Genomic DNA, 21382 nt, shown 5'->3' on the forward strand with positions numbered 1-21382 from the left:
TCTATGGATATCACAGCTCCATCCAGCCATCCGTCTCATCACAGTTTCCACTCTGCACCACTAGGGGGAGTCTGAATCACAGCAACACTATATAGCAGAGATATGCAATTAGCGGACCTCCAGCTGTTGCAGAACTTCAAGTCCCATGAGGCATAGCAAGACTCTGACACCCACAAGCATGACACCCAAAGGCAGAGCATGATGGGACTTGTAGTTTTGCAACAACTGGAGGTCTGCTAATTACATATCCCTGCTCTATAGAATGAAGATCGCTCACTGCATGGAGCCAGAAACACCAGAGGGGGCGGGATAAAGTGTAGTATTTAACAAACTTTACAAGCATAATAAAATTAATAAAAACGCCTCCAGATGCTCATTCATGTCAAAAACAGTAGTGCACTTACTCCAATAGCTGCCAACTTCGAGACCGGAAATGGCGGCGTGACATCAGCTCGTCATCCCGCTCCGACGCGTTTCGTGCCAACACACATCTTCAGGGGACGTGATGCTGTGTTGTTTAACATGTGCTGTTAGCTGCTCTGCCAGCTACGTGAGCTAGTGACTGTGGGTATTATCTTCAATCACAAGTGGTGTTGATTTCTTTCTCTCTGGATGGTGGAATTACACTTGTATAGTGGAAACTTCTAAAGGACTGTGATTACTGTACTTACCTGGTTTTGCTGGACTGCTGTTTGTCACTCTCATCTCCTAATAACTCTTTGATAATCTTTTAGTAATTACTTGTATATCAGGGCCCAGCAAGCTGATTTTTACTGTTTCTGGGGTTTGTATACCTACCTATTCTTAGCTGCCTTGTATTACTATTCCTAGCACTGACTAGTCCACATACAAGTACAATATTATTACATCATTATACAGTTCTTGTTCTGGTACACTAAAGTAGAATGGTAGCCTCCCATAAAAAAAAATGTTCTGTAATGTTAAATTATAAGTGCATTTACAGTTTTCCTTTTCTTAGTTCTCCAAAATTCTATGTATACCTGTAAGTCCTGGCAGTGAAGTCCTACTAATGCAGCTTCCTGTGATGGGGTGGCAATGATGCTGCACTGCTCCTGAATTCAGAGCAGAGTTGTCACTCTCAGTAGGTTGTGCTGGCTTGCACTACAGTGGAAAGAGAGGATGTTGCAGGGGGCAACATTTGGGACTTGTTCAGACTTTCAGATGTACTTTAAGTTTCTTATAAAACCATATGTACTGTATGTAACTAGCTCACATTTTTCTCTACTAAAACTTCTCATAAATAAAGTATAACTTTTTTCTCATCTGAACCTTTAAATCATCTATAGCTCAGGTTACAATGAACATATTGGATGCTCAAGATCAGTAGTTCCTAACCAGGTCCATATGGGGCCCCCTTGGCAAGGAGAGCATTAAGCAGACAAGAGGCCCATGGTAACTCTGGAGGAGCGGCAGAGTTCCACAGCTCAGGTGGGAGAATCTGTCCACAGGACAACTACTAGTTGTGCATCCAAATCTGGCCTTAATGGAAGAGTGGCAAGAAGAAAGCCATTGTTGATAGAAAGCCATAAGAAGTCCCGTTTGCAGTTTGCGAGAAGCCATGTGGGGGACACAGCAAACATGTGGAAGAAGGTGCTCTGGTCAGATGAGACCAAAATTGAACTTTTTGGCCTAAAAGCAAAACGCTATGTGTGGCGGAAAACTAACACTGCGTACACCCTGAACACACCGTCCCCACCGTGAAACATGGTGGTGGCAGCATCATGTTGTGGGGATGCTTTTCTTCAGCAGGGATAGGACAGCTGGTCAGAGTTGATAGGAAGATGGATGGAGCCAAATACAGGGCAATCTTAGAAGAAAACCTGTTATGCCGCGTACACACGGTCGGACTTTTCGACCGGACTTGTCCGACGGTTGCCGTCGGACCAAATCCGGCGGACAATCCGATCGTGTGTGGGCTTCACCGGACCTTCAGCTGACCTTTCCAGTCCCAAATCTGACGGACTTTAGATTTGGAACATGCTTCAAATCTTTACGTCGTAACTCCGCCGGACCCAGAAATCCGCTCGTCTGTATGCTAGTCCGACGGACAAAAACCCACGCTAGGGCAGCTATTGGCTACTGGCTATCAACTTCCTTATTTTAGTCCGGTGTACGTCATCACGTACAAATCCGTCGGACTTTGGTGTGATCGCGTGTAGGCAAGTCCGGTCGTTAGAAAGTCTGTTGAAAGTCAGTCGAAAGTCCGTCGAAAGTCCGTCGAAAGTCTGTCGGACGGGCTGTCGGACTTTTGTAGCTGAAAAGTCCGACCATGTGTACGCGGCATTAGAGTCTGCAAAAAGACTTGAGACTGGGGCGGGGGTTTACCTTCCAGCAGGACAACAACCTTAAACATACAGCCAGAGCTACAATGCAATGGTTTAGATCAAAGCATATTCATGTGTTAGAATGGCCCAGTCAAAGTCCAGACCTAAATCCAATTGAGAATCTGTGACAAGACTTGAAAATTGCTGTTCACAAACACTCTCCATCCAATCTGACAGAGCTTGAGCTATTTTGAAAATAAGAATGAGCAAAAAATGTCACTCTCTAGATGTGCAAAGCTGGTAGAGACATTCCCAAAATGATTTGCAGCTGTAATTGCAGCAAAAGGTGGTTCTACAAAGTATTGACTCAGGGGGGCTGAATACAAATGCACACCACACTTTTTCACATATTTATTTGTAAACAATTTTAAAAACCATTTATCATTTTCCTTCCACTTCACAATTCTGTACCACTTTCTGTTGGTCTATTACATAAAATCCCAATAAAATACATTTACGTTTTTGGTTGTAACATGACAAAATGTGGAACATTTCAAGGGGTATGAAAACTTTTTCAAGGCACTGTAGATGTCCTCAGTCTGATGGCTAGCATAATTTAATCTACTTCCTCTGGGCCCAGGTTGTCCTGGACCCACCCCAGCCTGTGACTGGACAATGAAAGGAGTAGCAGCATATTGATGAACTTGTCTCTCTGTCACTCTGCTTTCTCCTCTTACCAGCATGCTTCTTGTCAGCACATGAACTGATTGGCTCCTTGTGCTGTTTCTTCCTCTGTACTGCTGTACAAGGACTGCTAATACCAGGTTAAATTCAGGTACCTACACTGCTTGAATTTAAAAAATAAATGTAATGATGTAATAATGATTACAGAGCTATAATAATTTGTGTCTTTTATATCTGCCTGGATTTATGTGCAGTACCCTTGACATAAAGAACAGAGGTGATCATCACACAAAGGGACTTGCACCTGCCCACCAAGCCTAGGGGTCACATTAATTGACTATTAAATGATGGTAATACTAAAATACTGTATGAAATTATGTATGCAAATGGCATTACTAAAATTATTATAAATAAAAACACAAATTATTTTTACAAAACAGGTGGCAAGCTTTTTTTTTTAATTGGTAATGAGATATGATCAAGGGTGGTCGCAGGAGAAAAACAAGGTTGGAAGGGGGGCACAGAAAAAAAAAAAACCTTGAGAAATACTTTTCTAGATGGCATCACTTGTTCTGTCCTATGTCAATTGTAAGTTCAGTCTTTACATTGATTTTCTGCCATCTAGTGGTCATTAATGATTATGGCAGTCTTTAGTTCATTCAAAAGACGCCTATATAGTTACTTGATGTTAAAGCGGTATTAAAGTCATGTTTTTTTGTATTTTTGTTTTTTCTAAAATACCAAACGTGTTATACTTAACTGCTCTTTGCAGTTGTTTTGCACAGAGATTCTCTACTCACACCCACTGTCACATTTTAAAAATGGCACAGCTGTGCAGCGCTCCACCCGCATAGCCATGTCATTTATCCACAGCAGTTTGTGAATGAATAAACTACAAGTCCCATCTTTCACGTCCCAGATGGCTTGTAATTTGTCAATGAACTAGGAGGATGCTGATGAGCACCCTCCTAGTTCATTAACACTTCCTACAGCTTTCTAACAGAAAGCCTGTGAAGGTACGGGCAGGAAGCAATAGGCAGTGTCTGCAGGAGCTTGACATTGCATACACGATCCACTGATCATAGGTACAATGCTTTGCAGGAGGCAAAAATAATCATTTATTTTTCTGAAAAAATACGAACATTTATAATTTTTGCCTGAAAGGTAAATTTAGCCTTTAAAGTGACACTAAACTCTGGTTTAAAAAAATAATAATCTTTTCAAGCATTCATAACTAAAAAAAAAGTCCCTTCTATTGCTCTCCTCCAAATCTCCAAATTCCTTTATTTGTCTGCTGCGAACTGACTTTCTGTTAGAGGGTAGCTACGTTCCGTCTCTGTGATCTGACCCTCTCAAGCTTGCTCCCAAGATGAACTATGGACAATGGGATTGGTAGTGTGCATAGAGCAGTATACAGTGCCTTAAAAAAATATTCACACCCCTTGATATTTTCCACATTTTGTCATTTTACAACCAAAAACGTAAATGTATTTTATTGGGATTTTATTTGACCAACACAAAGTGGCACATAATTGTGAAGTAGTAGGAAAATGAAGAAATGGTTTTCAAAGTTTTTTACAAATAAATATTTGAAAAGTGTGGCGTGCATTTGTATTCAGCCCACTTTACTCCGATACCCCTAACTAACATGTAGTGGAACCAATTGCCTTCAGAAGTCATCTAACTAGTAACTAGAGTCCACCTGTGTATAATTTAATCTGTTTATAATTTAATCTCAGTATAAATACAGCTGTACTGTGAAGCCCTCAGAGGTTTGTTAGAGAACCTTAGTGAACAAACAGCATCATGAAGGCCAAGGAACACACCAGACAGGTCAGGGATAAAGTTGTGGAGAAGTTTAAAGCAGGGTTAGGTTATAAAAAAAATATCCCAAGCTTTGAACATCTAATGCCCCATACACACGGTCGGACTTTGTTTGGACATTCCGACAACAAAATCCTAGGATTTTTTCCGACGGATGTTGGCTCAAACTTGCCTTGCATACACATGGTCACACAAAGTTGTCAGAAAATCCGATCGTTCTAAACGCGGTGACGTAAAACACGTACGTCGGGACTATAAACGGGGCAGTGGCCAATAGCTTTCATCTCTTTATTTATTCTGAGCATGCGTGGCACTTTGTCCGTCGGATTTGTGTACACACGATCGGAATTTCCGACAACGGATTTTGTTGTCGGAAAATTTTATATCCTGCTCTCAAACTTTGTGTGTCGGAAAATCCGATGGAAAATGTGTGATGGAGCCTACACACGGTCGGAATTTCCGACAACAAGGTCCTATCACACATTTTCCGTCGGAAAATCCGACCGTGTGTACGGGGCATTACAGAGCACTGTTCAACCCATCATCTGAAAATGAAAAGAGTATGGCACAACTGCAAACCTACCAAGACATGGCCGTCCACCTAAACTGACAGGTCGGACAAGGAGAGCATTCATCAGTGAAGCAGCCAAGAGGCCCATGGTAATTCTGGAGGAGCTGCAGAGATCTACAGCTCAGGTGGGAGAATCTGTCCACAGGACAACTATTAGTGGTGCACTCCACAAATCTGGTCTTTGTGGAAGTGGCAAGAAGAAAGCCATTGTTGAAAGAAAGCCATAAGAAGTTCTGTTTGCAGTATGCGGGAAGCCATGTGGGGGACACAGCAAACATGTGGAGGAAGGTGCTCTGGTCAGATGAGATCAAAATTGAACTTTTTTGCTTTTAGGCCAATCACTCTGAACACACCATCCCCCTGTGAAACATGGTGGTGGTAGCATCATGTTGTGGGGATGCTTTTCTTCAGCAGGGAAGCTGGTCAGAGTTGATGGGAAGATGGATGGAGTCAAATACAGGGCAATCTTAGAAGAAAACCTGTTTCTGCGAAAGACTTGAGACTGGGGCGGAGGTTCACCTTCAAGCATGACAGCGACCCTAAACATAGAGCCAGAGCTACAATGGAATGGTTTAGATCAAAGAATATTCATGTGTTAGAATGGCCCAGTCAAAGTCCAGACCTAAATCCAATTGAGAATCTGTGGCAAGACTTGAAAATTGCTGTTCACAGACACTCTCCATTCAATATGACAGAGCTTGAGCTATTTTGCAAAGAAGAATGGGCAAAAAATTCACTCTCTAGATGTGCAAAGCTGGTAGAGACATCCCCAAAAAGATTTGCAGCTGTAATTGCAGCGAAAGGTGGTTCTACAAAGTATTAACTCAGGGGGGCTGAATACAAATGCACGCCACACTTTTCACATATTTACCTGTAAAAAAATTCTGAAAACTATTTATCATTTTCCTTCCACTTCACAATTATGTGCCACTTTGTGTTGGTCTATCACAAAATCTCAATAAAATACATTTAGGCTTTTGGTTGTAATATGACAAAATGTGGAACATTTCAAGGGGTATGAATACTTTTTCAAGGCACTGTACAAGACTGCTCATGCCAAAAAAATTTAAGTTTGGGAGAGAGAAAATTGAGTACTGTCCGTGATACTTTTTTTATTGCACAATTGCACTAATACGGCTACAACAAATCAAAGTTTGGGAGAAAAGGAGAGGTTTGAGAGCTCACTGGGAGGCAGAAATACACAATAATGCCCCGTACACACGATCGGACATCGACAACAAAATCCATTTTTTTGTTGGCTCAAGCTTGTCTTGCATACACACAGTCAGACAAATCTTGTCGGAAATTCCGATCGTCAAGAACGCGGTGACGTACAACACGTACGACAAGCCGAGAAATATGAAGTTCAATAGCCAATGCGGCTCTTCTTCTTGATTCCGAGCATGCGTGGAACTTTGTGCGTCGGAATTGTGTACACACGATCGGTAAATCCGACCATGTGTACGGGGCATAAGAGACAATTTCATGAAAAAAAAAAAAGATTACAAGGCCATTAAGTAGTAGATGTATGTGGATTCTTTTTGGAGAATAATGATAGTGTTTAGTGTCAGTTTAAGCAGTTTAATGCGGTTTTCTTTCCTTCTCTTCAGGTTGAATTCCAGGCAGGCAGCTAAACATAACTAAAATGCATGTGCTAAATTCTTTAACCTGTAAAATTATTTACCCTTCTGGTTGGCCATTCTGGTGATTCATATATCTTTGACACACTGTTAATGATGCTGATTCATTGTCCAATGAGCAGGCTGGAGGTGGATAGGTAAAATATGAAGCTGCACTGCCATACCTGGGATCATTAGGAATTATATGAACTTGGGAAATGCAGCACATAGCATGCCATGCCAAATGATTGATGTGACCAAAATATTGGTGTCTACTTAAACAGTGACAATCTGACAAGCCATTGGATCGGCATGACAGCCAAGAAAATAGCATTTTTCCCACTGTGTGATTAACAAGCACACATTTATGTTTTTGGGCCAACAAGTAGCTATGAAGAGTCACATGTAATACTAGTGACGTGGTCCATCTTCAGAATAATATGTCACAAAGGTCAAAGCAGTGCTTAGATCTCTGGTGCTTGGGGCCAACAGGTTCCTCTGGCTACCATGATAATGGTTAACAATAACTGGTCATCTGACCACAGATAACACTGTTTCATTTTCCATATGGTATCACGAATCATCATTGCGGCATATATCACCTGGCCCATCTCACTAACTGTTCTTTGGGGAGCCAGTACTAGTTTTGCTTTTCAACCATAAAAACCAACCAAATGTCCACTTTCATGTCACCTCTCACCATACTGCCTTCACATTTCAGTGTTTCTGAATGAACTTTGAAATGATTTAACAAAACATTCACGTGTAAACCCTAATTCTAACCCTAAAATATATGAAATCTGCACAGCATGCACAAGCCCTGAATTAAGACTCGCTCAGAACTTACTGAAATTCCAAAAGCTGCTTTTTTCTTGCCAAATCGTTGAAGAAACCATTGCCAAAAGGGGATGCTCACTACGGCGGAGATCTGCAGAGAATGAAAGGTTATCATATACTAAACATGAAGATAACAAGGGCCAGTGTGCCAGAATTGTCACTACTGACTGTCCCTGTATTATTTAAACTTGGTATATTTCCTACAGACCTTAAATTAAATGGTTTTAATCTCGCTGAGCATGTTCAGATAGTGAGACCTATGTATTTAACAGATAGCAATACACTGGCAGACCAATCTTCTTGTTTTTTTGTGTAGGCTCAGATGGCCATTGAAGCCCCAGGGATGGGGAAATGTAAGTATTTTTCTAGGGTGGTGGGTATGGTAAGGCTGCAAAAATGTATGCATGTATTTATCTATTCAGTTGTATCCATCTCTCTACAAATTGTGGGGCCAGCTCTCTGGGCACCATGTCTGATACACTTAGCAGCTTTTTTCCACATAATTTTCTTGGTGAATTTTTAGGAGGTAGGTTGCTGGGTCTCTTCTCATCTCTCTTCAATTGCTCACCTTGGGACTTGCATGCAGAATGCAATAGCTATAGCCAGGGCTTTTTTTCTCAGAGAATAGGTGCAGGAACCCATGCCCGCCACACACACATACCTGCCAAATGGCATCAAATAGTAGCTTTTCCCTCTGCATACAACCCCCTCGCTCCACTGCCCTCATCTTCCCCCCACTGCCCTCATCTCCCCCCTCCTTAAAAGCTCCACCATCTGTCATATGTCTTACCTTTGTTGCAATATTAAGCTGAAACACCTATCCGGCTGCAGTACCTCTCAGCATACTATACTACACTACAGTCACTTGCAAGGGAGATCATGCAGTAGGAGCATCAACAACTGGTCACCAGGGAAAAAATGGAGACCACAGAGGGTGCAGCCTACCACACAACCTCTCCTGCCCATTACTGCACTGAACCCTGGGTACCTGTTCTGTATCTCCCTTGTCCCTGTCCGGCACTCAGTGGGATCTGCGCAGGAGATCTGACCTGTGGGAGCTACTGGGAGATAAGCTATCACTTCTAAATGCAGAAGCTGAACTTCAGTGTTACCAAGTGATAGTGGTGAGCAGGGAGCAGAAGACCTGAGCCAGAGGTGGTGGAACTGAGTTCCCCCTAGTTCCTGCTGAAAAAAAGCCCTGGCTATAGCCAATTACACACATACTAGGCACAATTTACCCACGAGTCAAGTAAGCTACCAGCACATCTTTGCGGTGTTGGAGGAAACATATACAACCTCCAAGCAGAAAATGTCCTGGCCAAGATCTGAACCAATGACCCCAGTGCTGCAAAGCACAAGTGTTAGCCACTAAGCCTCCACAGTCAGGTACTACATACACTAGTGGAGCACTAAAAAACTTCCATGGTCTGCAGCACTACTACACTACTACTACATACACTATATTGCCAAAAGTATTGGGATGCCTGCCTTTACATGCACATGAACTTTAATGACATCCCAGTCTTAGTCCGTAGGGTTCAATATTGAGTTGTCCCACCCTTTGCAGCTATAACAGCTTCAACTCTTCTGAGAAGGCTGTCCACAAGGTTTAGGAGTGTGTCTATGGGAATGTTTGACCATTCTTCCAGAAGTGCATTTGTGAGGTCAGGCACTGATGTTGGAAGAGAAGGCCTGGCTCGCAGTCTCAGCTCTAATTCATCCCAACGGTGTTCTATCGGGTTGAGGTCAGGACTCTGTGCAGGCTTTTCAAGTTCCTCCACCCCAAACTCACTTATCCATGTCTTTATGGACCTTGTTTTGCGCACTGGTGCGCAGTCATGTTGGAACATGAAAGGGCCATCCTCAAACTGTTCCCACAAAGTTGGGAGCATGAAATTGTCCAAAATGTCTTGGTATGCTGATGCCTTAAGAGTTCCCTTCACTGGAACTAAGGGGCCAAGCCCAACCCCTGAAAAACAACCCAACACCTTAATCCCTCCTCCACCAAATGATTTGGAGGGGTGGCCCAATACTTTTGGCAATATAGTGTGGATGAGTGAGTTTGGGGTGGAGGAACTTGACTGGCCTACCTCACCCCTCCAAATCATTTGGTGGAGGGGGGATTATGGTGTGGGGTTGTTTTTCAGTGGTTGGGCTTGGCCTCTTAGTTCCAGTGAAGGGAACTATTAAGGCATCAGCATACCAAGTCATTTTGGACAATTTCATGCTCCCAACTTTCTGGGAACAGTTTGGGGATGGCCCCTTCCTGTTCCAATATGACTGCGCACCAGTGCACAAAGCAAGGTCCATAAAGACGTGGATGAGCGAGTTTGGGGTGGAGGAATTTGACTGGCCTAAACCCGACAGAACACTTTTGGAATGAATTAGAGCAGAGACTGCAAGCCAGGCCTTCTCATCCAACATCAGTGCCTGACCTCATGAATGCGCTTTTGGAAGAATGGTCAAACATTCCCATAGACACACTCCTAAACCTTGTGGGCAGCCTTCCCAGAAGCGTTGAAGCTGTTATAGCTGCAAAGGGTATGCCATTAAAGTTCATGTGCGTGTAAAGGCAGGTGTCACAATACTTTTGGTAACATAGAGTAGGTACAAGGTACAATACAAGGCTTGAAAAGTAAACTAAAGCTATATTTTACATGTTGTTACCCACTTAAAAGATTTACATCTACTCACAGGAGACTATGTAATATGGGACCTGAAAACAGGTCTGAATTGTAAAACAAGTCACACAAGCAGCGACATCACTTGCGGTTTATCACATAGTGAGGATTCTGATTTAAACAGAATGAATGTATACATTTCAGAAACATCTGTCAATTTACTTAAAAAAATCAATTATTGTGCTATGGCTAGAGTTCTTCCTACCATGACAAAAGGTGAGAATTTTGCAGCAGTTGGTATCATCTAGGGACAGAGTGAAATAAGATTCTCATCTCTTTTCCTGCCACCTGTCTCTGGATCAGCACATTATTTCCCCAGAGTCTACACAGACAGGTGTGTCAGGGCCAGGACTATTGGTGGGGGCAAGAAACTGGCACCTTGCATTGTCTATATAACACATCCTTCTTGGGAATATATACAGCATTCCCTTCTGAAAAGGAGAAAACAAGCTGTCCAGGATCATGTAGAAGAAACGTCAAGGGATCCCCTCTTCCACACTCCATACAAACCTGATGTGCTTTACTTTAAAGGGTCCCTGTCCCTTTTTAGAATACATCTGATTTAAAATCAGTTATAAATTATATTTTGCAAATGATAGATAGATAGATAGATAGATAGATAGATAGATAGATAGATAGATAGATAGATAGATAGATAGATAGATAGATAGATAGATGCGTACCTAGCATATTTTGCACACAGGGTGAATCACCCATTCCAAACCATTCAATAAAATAATTTAATTTCAACCCGTTCCTCAAAATTACTTAACTATGCAGAGATACTGAACTTAGCATATCAATATGACTGATGTTCAAGATGCTAGATGGTTACCAACATAGGAATTAAAACAGTTGGGGGGGGGGGGGGGGGCGCACCGAAGAAAAAAAATGCATTGGGGTTGATTGGCTAAAACTGGAGAGCGCAAAACCTGGTGCAGCTGTACTTGGTAGCCAATCAGCTTCTAACTTCAGCTTGTTCAATTAGGCCCCTTTCACACGGGCGCCTCCATGTAGCAGATTCCTCTTGCTCAGCGGGAATCGCTCCGTTGATCCCCGCTGAGCAGGCAGATGACAGGTCCGTGTCCACTCAGCTATGCAGAGCGTACACGGACACAGTCCCGCTTCTCCACTATGGGGAAATTGGATGGAAACGGACTGCCTGTCCGCTTCCATCCGATCCACCGGCCGGATGGAAAATAGGACCATCATCCATCTGTTTTTTGTGGACAGGATCGAATGGCGGCGGGTGTCAGTGGACACATCCGCCACTCCATACAGGAGACTGGAGGGTTCAATCAGGTCCACCTGAAAAACTGACAGGCGGACCTGATTGGATAGCCCGCATGTAAGGGGCTTTAAGCTTTGACAAAAAAAAAACTGGAAGCGGATGAGTTTCTATGCAGAGCTGCACCAGATTTTGCACTCTCCAGTTTTAGTAAACCAACCCCATTGTGCGTAGCCTGCCAAGCACCTGGAAGCATGGCCAACATGGGTGTTGTGGCATATTGCTTGTAGTGTGGGAGTAAAATGAGACCCAGCATTGGTGTTACTGGCAAAATGAAAAAAAAAAAAAAGAACAGCACCGGGAAAAATGACCAAAATAATCCCATTCATTGGTGGTCAGTGGTGGTAACGTTAACCCCACAGTATTGGTGCTCAGTGCCAGGCTGTAAAAATAATGAGGCAGAAATAGCAAGTCAACTGAGTCATGAAACTAAAAACAGTATATACAAATCATGCTCACTTCAGACATCTCCAAAATGGTGGTGTTTCAGTTATGGAGGCACTACTCAAGATGATGATGTGAGCACCCCTTGAATAGCAATACGCAGTGTGGGCCGCACCCCATAGTTATGCCATAGATAGATAGATAAATAGATAGATAGATAAAATTGTGTTTCCTTACTCACCAGGATGGTCAGTACCAGATTCTGGAAGTGTTTTCGCAGGTTGTCTGCAGCATGTGTGCAAAAAAGGACAAAATTGCTCTGCTGAAGCTGATAAATTTAAAAACAGAATACACATTGAGAAATCCCTGTATCTAGACAGTCTTTCTCCTTTACAGGGGAAACGTAATGGCCTAATTATTAGACAATCAAAGATTTCCATAGACATGGCATTCTGAATATATTAGTGAAAACGTTCGATAAATAAACACGCACGCTGATATAGCAGACAATGCATGTCCCTGTACTGTGTGGACACTCCCTGGGCTGTAGAGCAGTCATGATTTGCTTCAAAAATCCAGCTTGGTATTGGTAATGGAGAGAGCAACTGAAGCTTACACCATAAGATAAATGTCTCATAGTTTGAAGACTATCTCATAAAGGTTTTGTGATATTGTTGTTCAAAGCTTTAAGGCTTTTGGGTGTAAAATGGATGGACCTGTAGGGCTATCCCGAGGAGGGCCTTTTTTGCACCTACGGGAGCATTGTGGGTTTCTTCTGTGTATCCACCTCTTTAATGATTGGTCTCCATATTTTGTCCTTATCAGTGCCTATATCGGTCACCAAGGCCGACCTGCCTTATTAGTGATGCCCCAATTATGTTTCCCTCTCTCTCTTACCCCCCCCCCCTCCTTTTGTTCCTTATGTACTGAAATTGTTGAAGGATTCAAGCATGGCAAGGATTGGTTGCCGCTGCTGTTTACATAAAAAAAATTCTATAAAAACTATTGAAACAAAATCCAGCTTGATCAATCAGTCCTTACCTTAAAAGTGGATGTAAACCCTCACATATGCCCAGTGATGTGAACAGCCTCAAATGATACACAGAGATGAAACAAATCTCCCTACATAAGTTTTACATGTATATCTGCTGTCTTCAGCTTTATATATTCTTTAGAAAGTTCAGATCCTGTTAGGAGATTTGCTCTTCCTGGTTAGCACTGCAGTGAAGCCTGGGCATACAGCCAAGACAGCTGATTGGAGGAAAGGCACACACCCCCTCTCCACATAGGTAGAGACTTTCAGAACTGTTGGTTGAATAGTTCATCACTCTGCTAATCTATTTATAGCATCCTCCCCAACACAAAACTGCAGGCTGCTTTTATCTGGTTGACAGAGAACTTGTCAGAAGTTATCAGGCTGATAACAAAAGAACAGAGCAGGAGAAAGCTACAGGACATAGTGCTTTGAAGAGAGATAAGAAAACACTGCAGATATATGTGCCCAGCTCAAATTTAATGAATCTGCTTTACATCCACTTTAGGGTCAGCCTGCCAAGAGGTGTGTTGTACCCCGTATGAAGGAGGAGTACCTGAACTCCCACCCCAGAAATGCATTAGATTTCTTTTTATTGATTATTATATAAAATGCTGCTTTGGACTCTGAATACTGGTGTGGCGCTTCTTCTTCTTTCTGTATATGATAACCACTTTCATAAACCTACAAAATGGTAGTAAGTTCCTCTCAAGTCACTACCTATTTCCATTTTGCGGCTGGCTTAGTAAATCTTCCCTGCATGGTATATTTGTTTGTCACTGCGCAGTGCAGGGAGGATTTATTAAACCAGATCTATTCATCAGTGCCTATAACCAGCCAAAAGAAGAGAAGTAGGTCATAGAAGAGATTGCCAATGCATATGCTGGAACTTTTTATTAGGACTGCAAATGTAAATAGGATTTTACATTGCTGGTGCCTCCATCACACTGCATCCACTGCTCCACCCTTTCTCAGCCTGTTCTACCCCTACCCGGATGTCACAAAACAGCCATTACCTGAACACCAGCTGAAATAAGCAGGAAGGAAAATGTTAGGAAAAGGTACGGCCCATGCTGCATCGACTGTCTGAAACCGCTACAAAACGGTATAATCATGCCAGGCTGGAATGCATAGGGATCTGTAAAATACATATCACCTGATTATAACCTGAAATAGCTGGTGGTAATTATAAAAGCTAGGGTAGAATTATTTCAAATAATTAAAAAAATAGTTACCATCTTTTTCTTTGATCCCCAGAAAGAGTACCGCAGTACAGAACAAATAGATACAGCCAATGACTCCCGCAGCAATCATGTAGACGTTCCTCTAGACAAAAATATCACAAAACGTCAGGATGGAAATCAGAGGATGAATATGAAGTCTTTGTTGTGCCACTTTGTATGAGCTGTAATAAAGCTGCACACGGCAGGTTCCTCCCTGGTCGCATACTGTCCTAAACCTTAGTACTGCTAGATGCACCATCCAGCCCCATCCAGCTGCATCAGCTGTCAGTCTCTCATAGACTTTTTACAGGCTAGTTGCAAGGGGCTGGACAGTGCACCTGTTCCATTCGCCAGCACCTAAACCCCAGAGTCTCATGCACTGTGGATAAATGCCCAGTGTGCATGGAGCCTTAGAAATCAGATCTCTGCAGATGAGGGTAGACTTGTATTTTTTGGGGGCAGGGCCTTCTAGTGCATGTAACTATATGGCTAGTTTTTTGACCAGAACCCACAGGAACATGAGAGGCCTGGGAGGAATCAGTAGGTCTTGGTCTTATTGTTCTCTGCATTGACCCTCACTGTGGCTTCCTGTGCATGTGACACCAGTACAAGTATAAAGGGCAACAGGTATAACCAGAACAGAATGAAATAGACAGCAACAAAAATAAAATTGTATCTCCTCACCACTAACTTTTTTTGTGTGTCTGGGTCACTATTGGAGAGATTTCCCATCACTTCCCATTCCCGTGATCCCCGGGGGGAATTAGCTGAAACCAGACCACTCTCTACTCTGTGAATCAACCAACCATCGGAACACAGTCCCTCCCGGCATTGTTCAACGGTGAACATTAGGGGAAGCAGACTGCGCTGAGCTGTTGCCACCCAACCAATCCTATGTAACACCCTGTTACATGCTTATATGTAAGAGAAGGTATGGTCCTTTCATCTGCACATAATGGCAGTTGTAGGTAACCTGAAATTGTAAAAAATAATTAATTAAAAAAGTAGCTATTTAACTCATTACTAACCCTTAATTTAAACATTTAAACACCTGGAAAATGCCTATTTACATACCTCTTTCTGGCAAAGTTTCATGGAACCAGAAAACCCTCAAAAGTATGAGGGTCACTCTCCCCAGCCTGGTTTGAAGATCAGTTTGGTAGGACATTTCTAACAGGTGGCACAACTAAAAAAACAAATCAATCAAATTATTCTAGACTTACAGCATGAAGCTGGTAGTCTGGTGTCCCCGGGATGAAAAATGTGATGTTCTCCATAGAGTTTGTGTCATTCACGGTGAAGTTCATGGTACCATTAATTACATGGCAGTGATGGGCAGTGTGAGCGCTGGCAACGATCTGCCCCTGCAGAGCCGCTCCAATGAGAGTTCCAAGTACCTCCACCGTCATCCCTACAAGGCAAAACATTATCTGACCACATTATCCATGGCTTTCAGGGAAATAAATGATTTGTCATAAGAATAAATTATGAATAATGTCATGGCGTGTAAATATAAATGTGTATATATATATATATATATATATATATATATATATATATATATATATATATATATATACACTTTTTTGTAGTAAATATAAATAGCTCTATGAAAGAACCTTTCACAAGCTACTTATCTGAGCATTTCATTGAGGACCCCATGAGCTGGAAGATAATATACACCAACACCCTTTTCTAGTCCGCATTCTAAATCGCAACATGAAGAATGGCCAGCTTAGCATAGAACTACTTCTTTATCTTTTTTTTCATCCTAGTTTCAGCTTGCTTCTTTTTCATTTTTTCTTTATTGTTTCTTTATTGCTCCCCTTTCCTTTTCTATACTGCCCTTTTTTGTATTTAGGCCAAAGTTCTATTTTGAGGAGACTGTGCCACATTGCCCTGAACAGTTATTGTCTCTTGCTAGCCCCCATTCAGACCCACTTATACTCATCATTTTTCCAGGTTTAGGGTAACTTGCATTTCCAAGATACAGTGCTCAGGCCTAAATGACCAACCCCCAGTCCTCTACATTGTCACACATGATAGGGGATGAGGTCAACAACTCTTTATAAGTTTTGACTCCCAGCTCTGAGGAATGGTGCGGTGAGGGAGCGCAAGGAAGTATACTGAGTGTTAGATGTGAGCTAGCAAGAGACTATGCTATTTTTCCCTAAAAATGCAAAATGAGCATCTCTCTTTACATTTTAAGGAATATAAATACTTATGTGGTGGGATGTTAGCCATGTACTACACTTGCCAGATGTATTTTTGTTACCTTGCTATAACTTACTATACTCCTGCCGCACCTAACCCATTGATTTAAAATGGACAGCCAACGCAACTAAAAGAAAGCCATACTTGCTCCAGTAGCACACTCCTAGTTGCAAGGTGAGGTACAATTAGTTTGGCTCCTCTGTAGGCAGAAGAGCAGGGGTTTATTTATTTTTTGACTGTGCAGTGCTGCAATGGCTGTGGCTCTGTTACCTACCCCTGGTTTCTAGATCTCTTCGGGTAGTTCTGAAAATTAGAGGGTGGAGGAACAGCAGTTGCAGCCTGATTTATAGAGTTCTCACCATTAGCTTAGAAGGCAAGGCTAAGTAGACAGGGGAACAACCCATAAATTCTTACGAGTCTGGCAGTCAGGGGAGCAGAGTCTTGGGTCCAGTTGCCTGGAGGGGTCCCCTGTGCTGGGGGGCTGTGCCCCTGGAAGGCCAGGAGAAACAGAGAGAGAGGAAGGAGAGAAGGAGCAGCTGGAATCCTTACACCCTTTACTAGTCTTAGCTAGCCTTAACTAAAGACACCCTGAAATCAAGTCCAGGCTTGTACAGCAGTGTGCCTCTACAGCAGCCACTTGGATTCCAGGATTCACTTAAAGGGACTCAGTGAGTAACTTCCACTTCTACCAACCCCAAGCCTGTTGAGAGTAAGGCTGCAATACTTAACAAGTCCAGGTCAAGGGGACAGCTTAGTGCCAGCTCAAAGCAGCCCAATTTCTCTAGCTTGGGACAGCAGTAGCCAGGTGCTTTGGTATTCCTGCAAGGAGCAGCACCTGCATCTTCAGTTTTGGAACTTTACATGTTGCAAGTTTAGCTGCACCATCACTCCCAATTCTGGGTATCCCATGCAACCCATCGTCACTATCCAGGCTATCCCCTAAATAAACAAAAACAAAACGAAACACCTAGACTTTTTATTGAGTGTGACGGAACGCCTGGCACCCCGCCTGGGTGCCTCTGCCAAACTTTGCCTCCTGACCTCCAAACCCTTTCAGCAGACCAATCGCTAATACCAGCCCTTTACCCCAAACATCGTATACAGACAAGAGGCTCAAGTAAAAACCAAAGGAATAACTGTTTATTGAACAGTAATACAGGTTTTTATACACTTCAAAAATAGGGGCAGTCACCGCATGAACAATAGAAACAAATATTACACATTGGGGTAAATATCCCACAATTGTTAGATAATGAGGTAGCATTGACACAAGAATAATCACATCTCCAGGAGGATTAGCAAACAGACAGAAACAATAGGTTACTCAATTAACAATGGAAATTCACACCTAGGAGGCACACAGTGGGGACATTACACAATGGGTGAAAGACACTTAACAGTAAATACATACAGTTGTGCTCATAAGTTTACATAGCCTGGCAAAATTTATGGTTTCTTGGCCAGTTTTCAGAGAATATGAATGATAACACAAAAACTTTTCTTTCACTTGAGGTTAGTGTTTGGCTGAAGCGATTTATTATCAATCAACTGTGTTTAGTCTTTCTAAATCATAATGACAACAGGAACTACTCAAATGACCCTGATCAAAAGGTTACATACCCCAGTTCTTAATACTGTGTATTGCCCCCTTTAACATCAATGACAGCTTGAAGTCTTTGTGGTATTTGTGGATGAGGCTCTTTAGCTTCTCAGATGGTAAAGCTGCCCATTCCGCTTGGTAAAAAGACTCCAGTTCCTGTAAATGCTTGGGCTGTCTTGCATGAACTGCACATTTGAGATCTCCACAGAGTGGCTCCATGATATTGAGGTCAGGAGACTGAGATGGCCACTCCAGAACCTTCACTTTATTCTTCTGTAGCCAATAATAGGTCAACTTAGCCTTGTGTTTTGGATCATTGTCATGTTGGAATGTCCAAGTAAGTCCCATGCGCAGCTTCCTGATGAATGGAAATGTTCCTCCAGTATTTTTTGATAACATACTGCATTCATTTTGCCATCAATTTTGACCAAATTTCCTGTGCCTTTGTAGCTCACACATCCCCAAAACATCAGTGATCCACATCCGTGTTTCACAGTAGGAATGGTATACCTTTCATCATAGACCTTGTTGACTCCTCGCCAAATGTGGCGTTTATGGTTGTGGCCAAAAAGCTCAATTTTGGTCTCATCACTCCAAATGACTTTGTGCCAGAAGGTTTGAGGCTTGTCTCTGTGCTGTTTGGTGTTTTGTAAACGGGATACTTTGTGGCATTTGTGTAGTAATGGCTTTCTTCTGGCGACTTGACCATGCAGCCCATCTTTCTTCAAGTGCCTCCTTATTGTGCATCTTGAAACAGCCACACCACATGTTTTCAGAGAGTCCTGTATTTCACCTGAAGTTGTTTGTGGGTTTTTCTTTGCATCCCTAACAATTATCCTGGCAGTTGTGGCTGAAATTTTAGTTGGTCTACATGACCGTGATTTGGTTTCAACAGAACCCCTCATTTTCCATTTCTTGATTAGAGTTTGACCACTGCTGATTGGCATTCTCAATTCCTTGGATATCTTTTTATATCCCTTTCCTGTTTTATACAATTCAACTACCTTTTCCCGCAGATCCTTTGACAATTCTTTTGCTTTCCCCATGACTCAGAATCCAGAAATGTTAGTGCAGCACTGGATGAAAGATGCAAGGGTCTGTCAGGAGTCCAGAAACTCATTGACATTTTATACACACACACTAATTACAAGCAAACATAGTACACAGAGAGGGGGGGAGGTGGCTTCGGTCTGCTTCGTGAGACAGGAAGATAGCCAGCGAGGAGGGGGAGGCAGCTTCGATCCGCTCCGTGAGACAGGGAGATAGCCAGCGAGGGAGAGACACAGATCAGTGTAGGGAGTGTGGACCGTGCACCGTTACCAGTGCTGCTGCCCACAGGTGTCACCCCTCTGGTGGGTGTCACCCGGGTGCAGCCTGCACCTCCCACGCCCCCCTAGCGATGCCACTGATCCTATATGCCAACAAAACACAAAGGCCCCAAATCTGTATCTGGGTCCTCCAGTTCTCAGAGTCTGTGTGTTTGGGGGAGACATGGACTTGCATCCAAAGTAAAACTACTCCAAAGGTCCCCCAGGCACACACCTTCCAAAGAATAGAGCCCCCTCAAACACCAGGGCCCATGGTTAGTAGGCAAGAGGTTACCCTGCAGTCCCCTCCAAAAGCCCCTATCCCAGTTGGGTCTGTCACATTGAGCCCGTGAAGAAAGCGTGGAAAATTCCTGTTGCCTGGTTGTGTGGGGGAAAGACCCTAAAGTCTGGCAGCTTCTATGGGAGTAAGTAATACACTCCTTTATTTTCAACCCAGTGCACCACAAAATACAGCATGTGGGTTGTGGGACTCTGCACTGCAAGTTTGTTGTCACCTAGTGTACTTGTGTGTTCGGGTGCCACTCTAAACAGTTGGCACTGCAAAACAACACATGTCACACAGGGCTGTGCATTATGGTAATTCACAGTAAAATGTGTGTTTTACCCACAAATTACTGCAACACAATATAATGAAGCCAGTCTTAAAGGTCAGCTGCACCTTAGACTGATACCTCAGTGAGTTCCGTGTTGGCACGACCAACTGATTAAGTATTTACATGAAAGGAAAAAATTAATTGATTGCTGTGGTCAACACAGAGTCCATGTTTTAGACAGTTTTATACTGTACAGGATACCCAGTACAACCTGTACTTACTGTACGCAGTGGCTGAATCTCTCTCTGATTGCTTTGCACTAAGAAACATGGTAAGGGTGGTGTACGGGACATGGTAGATCTAAAGGACACAAAAAGAGAAATGATTAGATACAGTATGAAGTAAATGGTATTAAGATTCTAATCGGGATCCAACACTAATCCAAACTTTTTGAAGTTTGATCACATTGGTGATTGTGAAATTTGGTACTGACCCACAATGCCTGGCTGTGCACCTTTGACTCTGGTCAGCAGCCTGACGGTTGCCAGTAAGCTTTCCCTACAGATAGCAGTAACTCCTAAAACTACATTTATTTGTTTGGCTTTCCATCAAAAAAAGTATTTTTTTCTTTTAGATTTAATAGTGACACGTGTGTTTTCGTCAAGCATTACTAGTCCTTTTTTAAATGGAAAAATTGGCAGCCCCAAAATATGTATGTTTTTTTTTTTTTTTTTGGCAGACATTTGCTTGAAGCACCAATAGGCCTAAATGCAAAATCAGACGCCCCAAGGAAGTGACTTAAAAAAAAAAAAATATTAATTAATGAATTATTTAAAAAAAACATAACTACAGCCCTCGGGTGTGGCGGTGTAAAATTTGGCCAGTGGCACCACTGATTGACACCAGGTTGACAGCAGCACTAAAAGGCCTAAGTGCAAGTCGCAGGAAGCTACAGCCCTCAGGTAAGGGGAGGAGGTTGGCTACAAATTAGCCAGTGGCACCACAGTTTTAAGGCAACATGTTTTTCACCTTCTAAGCCAAACACACCATAATACAAATGTTGTGAATGCTGTCCCTAAAAAACTGTGGTGGTTACACTTTGATCTCACTCTCAAGAGCGATCTGCAGTGATCACATTTCAGCAGGCAATTGACAGGCAGTGAGGAGGCTATATATCACCTCTTTACTGCCTGTTTTAACTCCTAAAAGTCTGCACAACCGCACGGTTGCAGATCAGTTGCATCGTGGCCCCATTTGGTTGAATGGGTCACGTTCAGG

The 21382-nt window shown here is 42.7% G+C and overlaps 1 protein-coding gene across 2 annotated transcripts in view; it reads right to left on the bottom strand.

Annotated features, from left to right (window-relative positions):
- Positions 1-21382, bottom strand: part of MFSD2B (MFSD2 lysolipid transporter B, sphingolipid) — a 70068-nt gene that overhangs the window by 9237 nt on the left and 39449 nt on the right. For both annotated transcript variants that reach the window (XM_073625320.1, XM_073625319.1), the window contains exons 5-10: positions 20386-20464; positions 15653-15840; positions 14442-14532; positions 14223-14344; positions 12415-12501; positions 7831-7911 (exon numbers count right to left, since the gene is read on the bottom strand). In XM_073625320.1, the coding sequence (XP_073481421.1) occupies positions 7831-7911; positions 12415-12501; positions 14223-14344; positions 14442-14532; positions 15653-15840; positions 20386-20464 (648 nt within the window). The remainder of the gene's footprint in view (positions 1-7830; positions 7912-12414; positions 12502-14222; positions 14345-14441; positions 14533-15652; positions 15841-20385; positions 20465-21382) is intronic.

Source organism: Aquarana catesbeiana, linkage group LG04 (genome assembly GCF_042186555.1).
Source record: "Aquarana catesbeiana isolate 2022-GZ linkage group LG04, ASM4218655v1, whole genome shotgun sequence".
NCBI classification, from domain to species: Eukaryota; Metazoa; Chordata; class Amphibia; order Anura; family Ranidae; genus Aquarana; species Aquarana catesbeiana.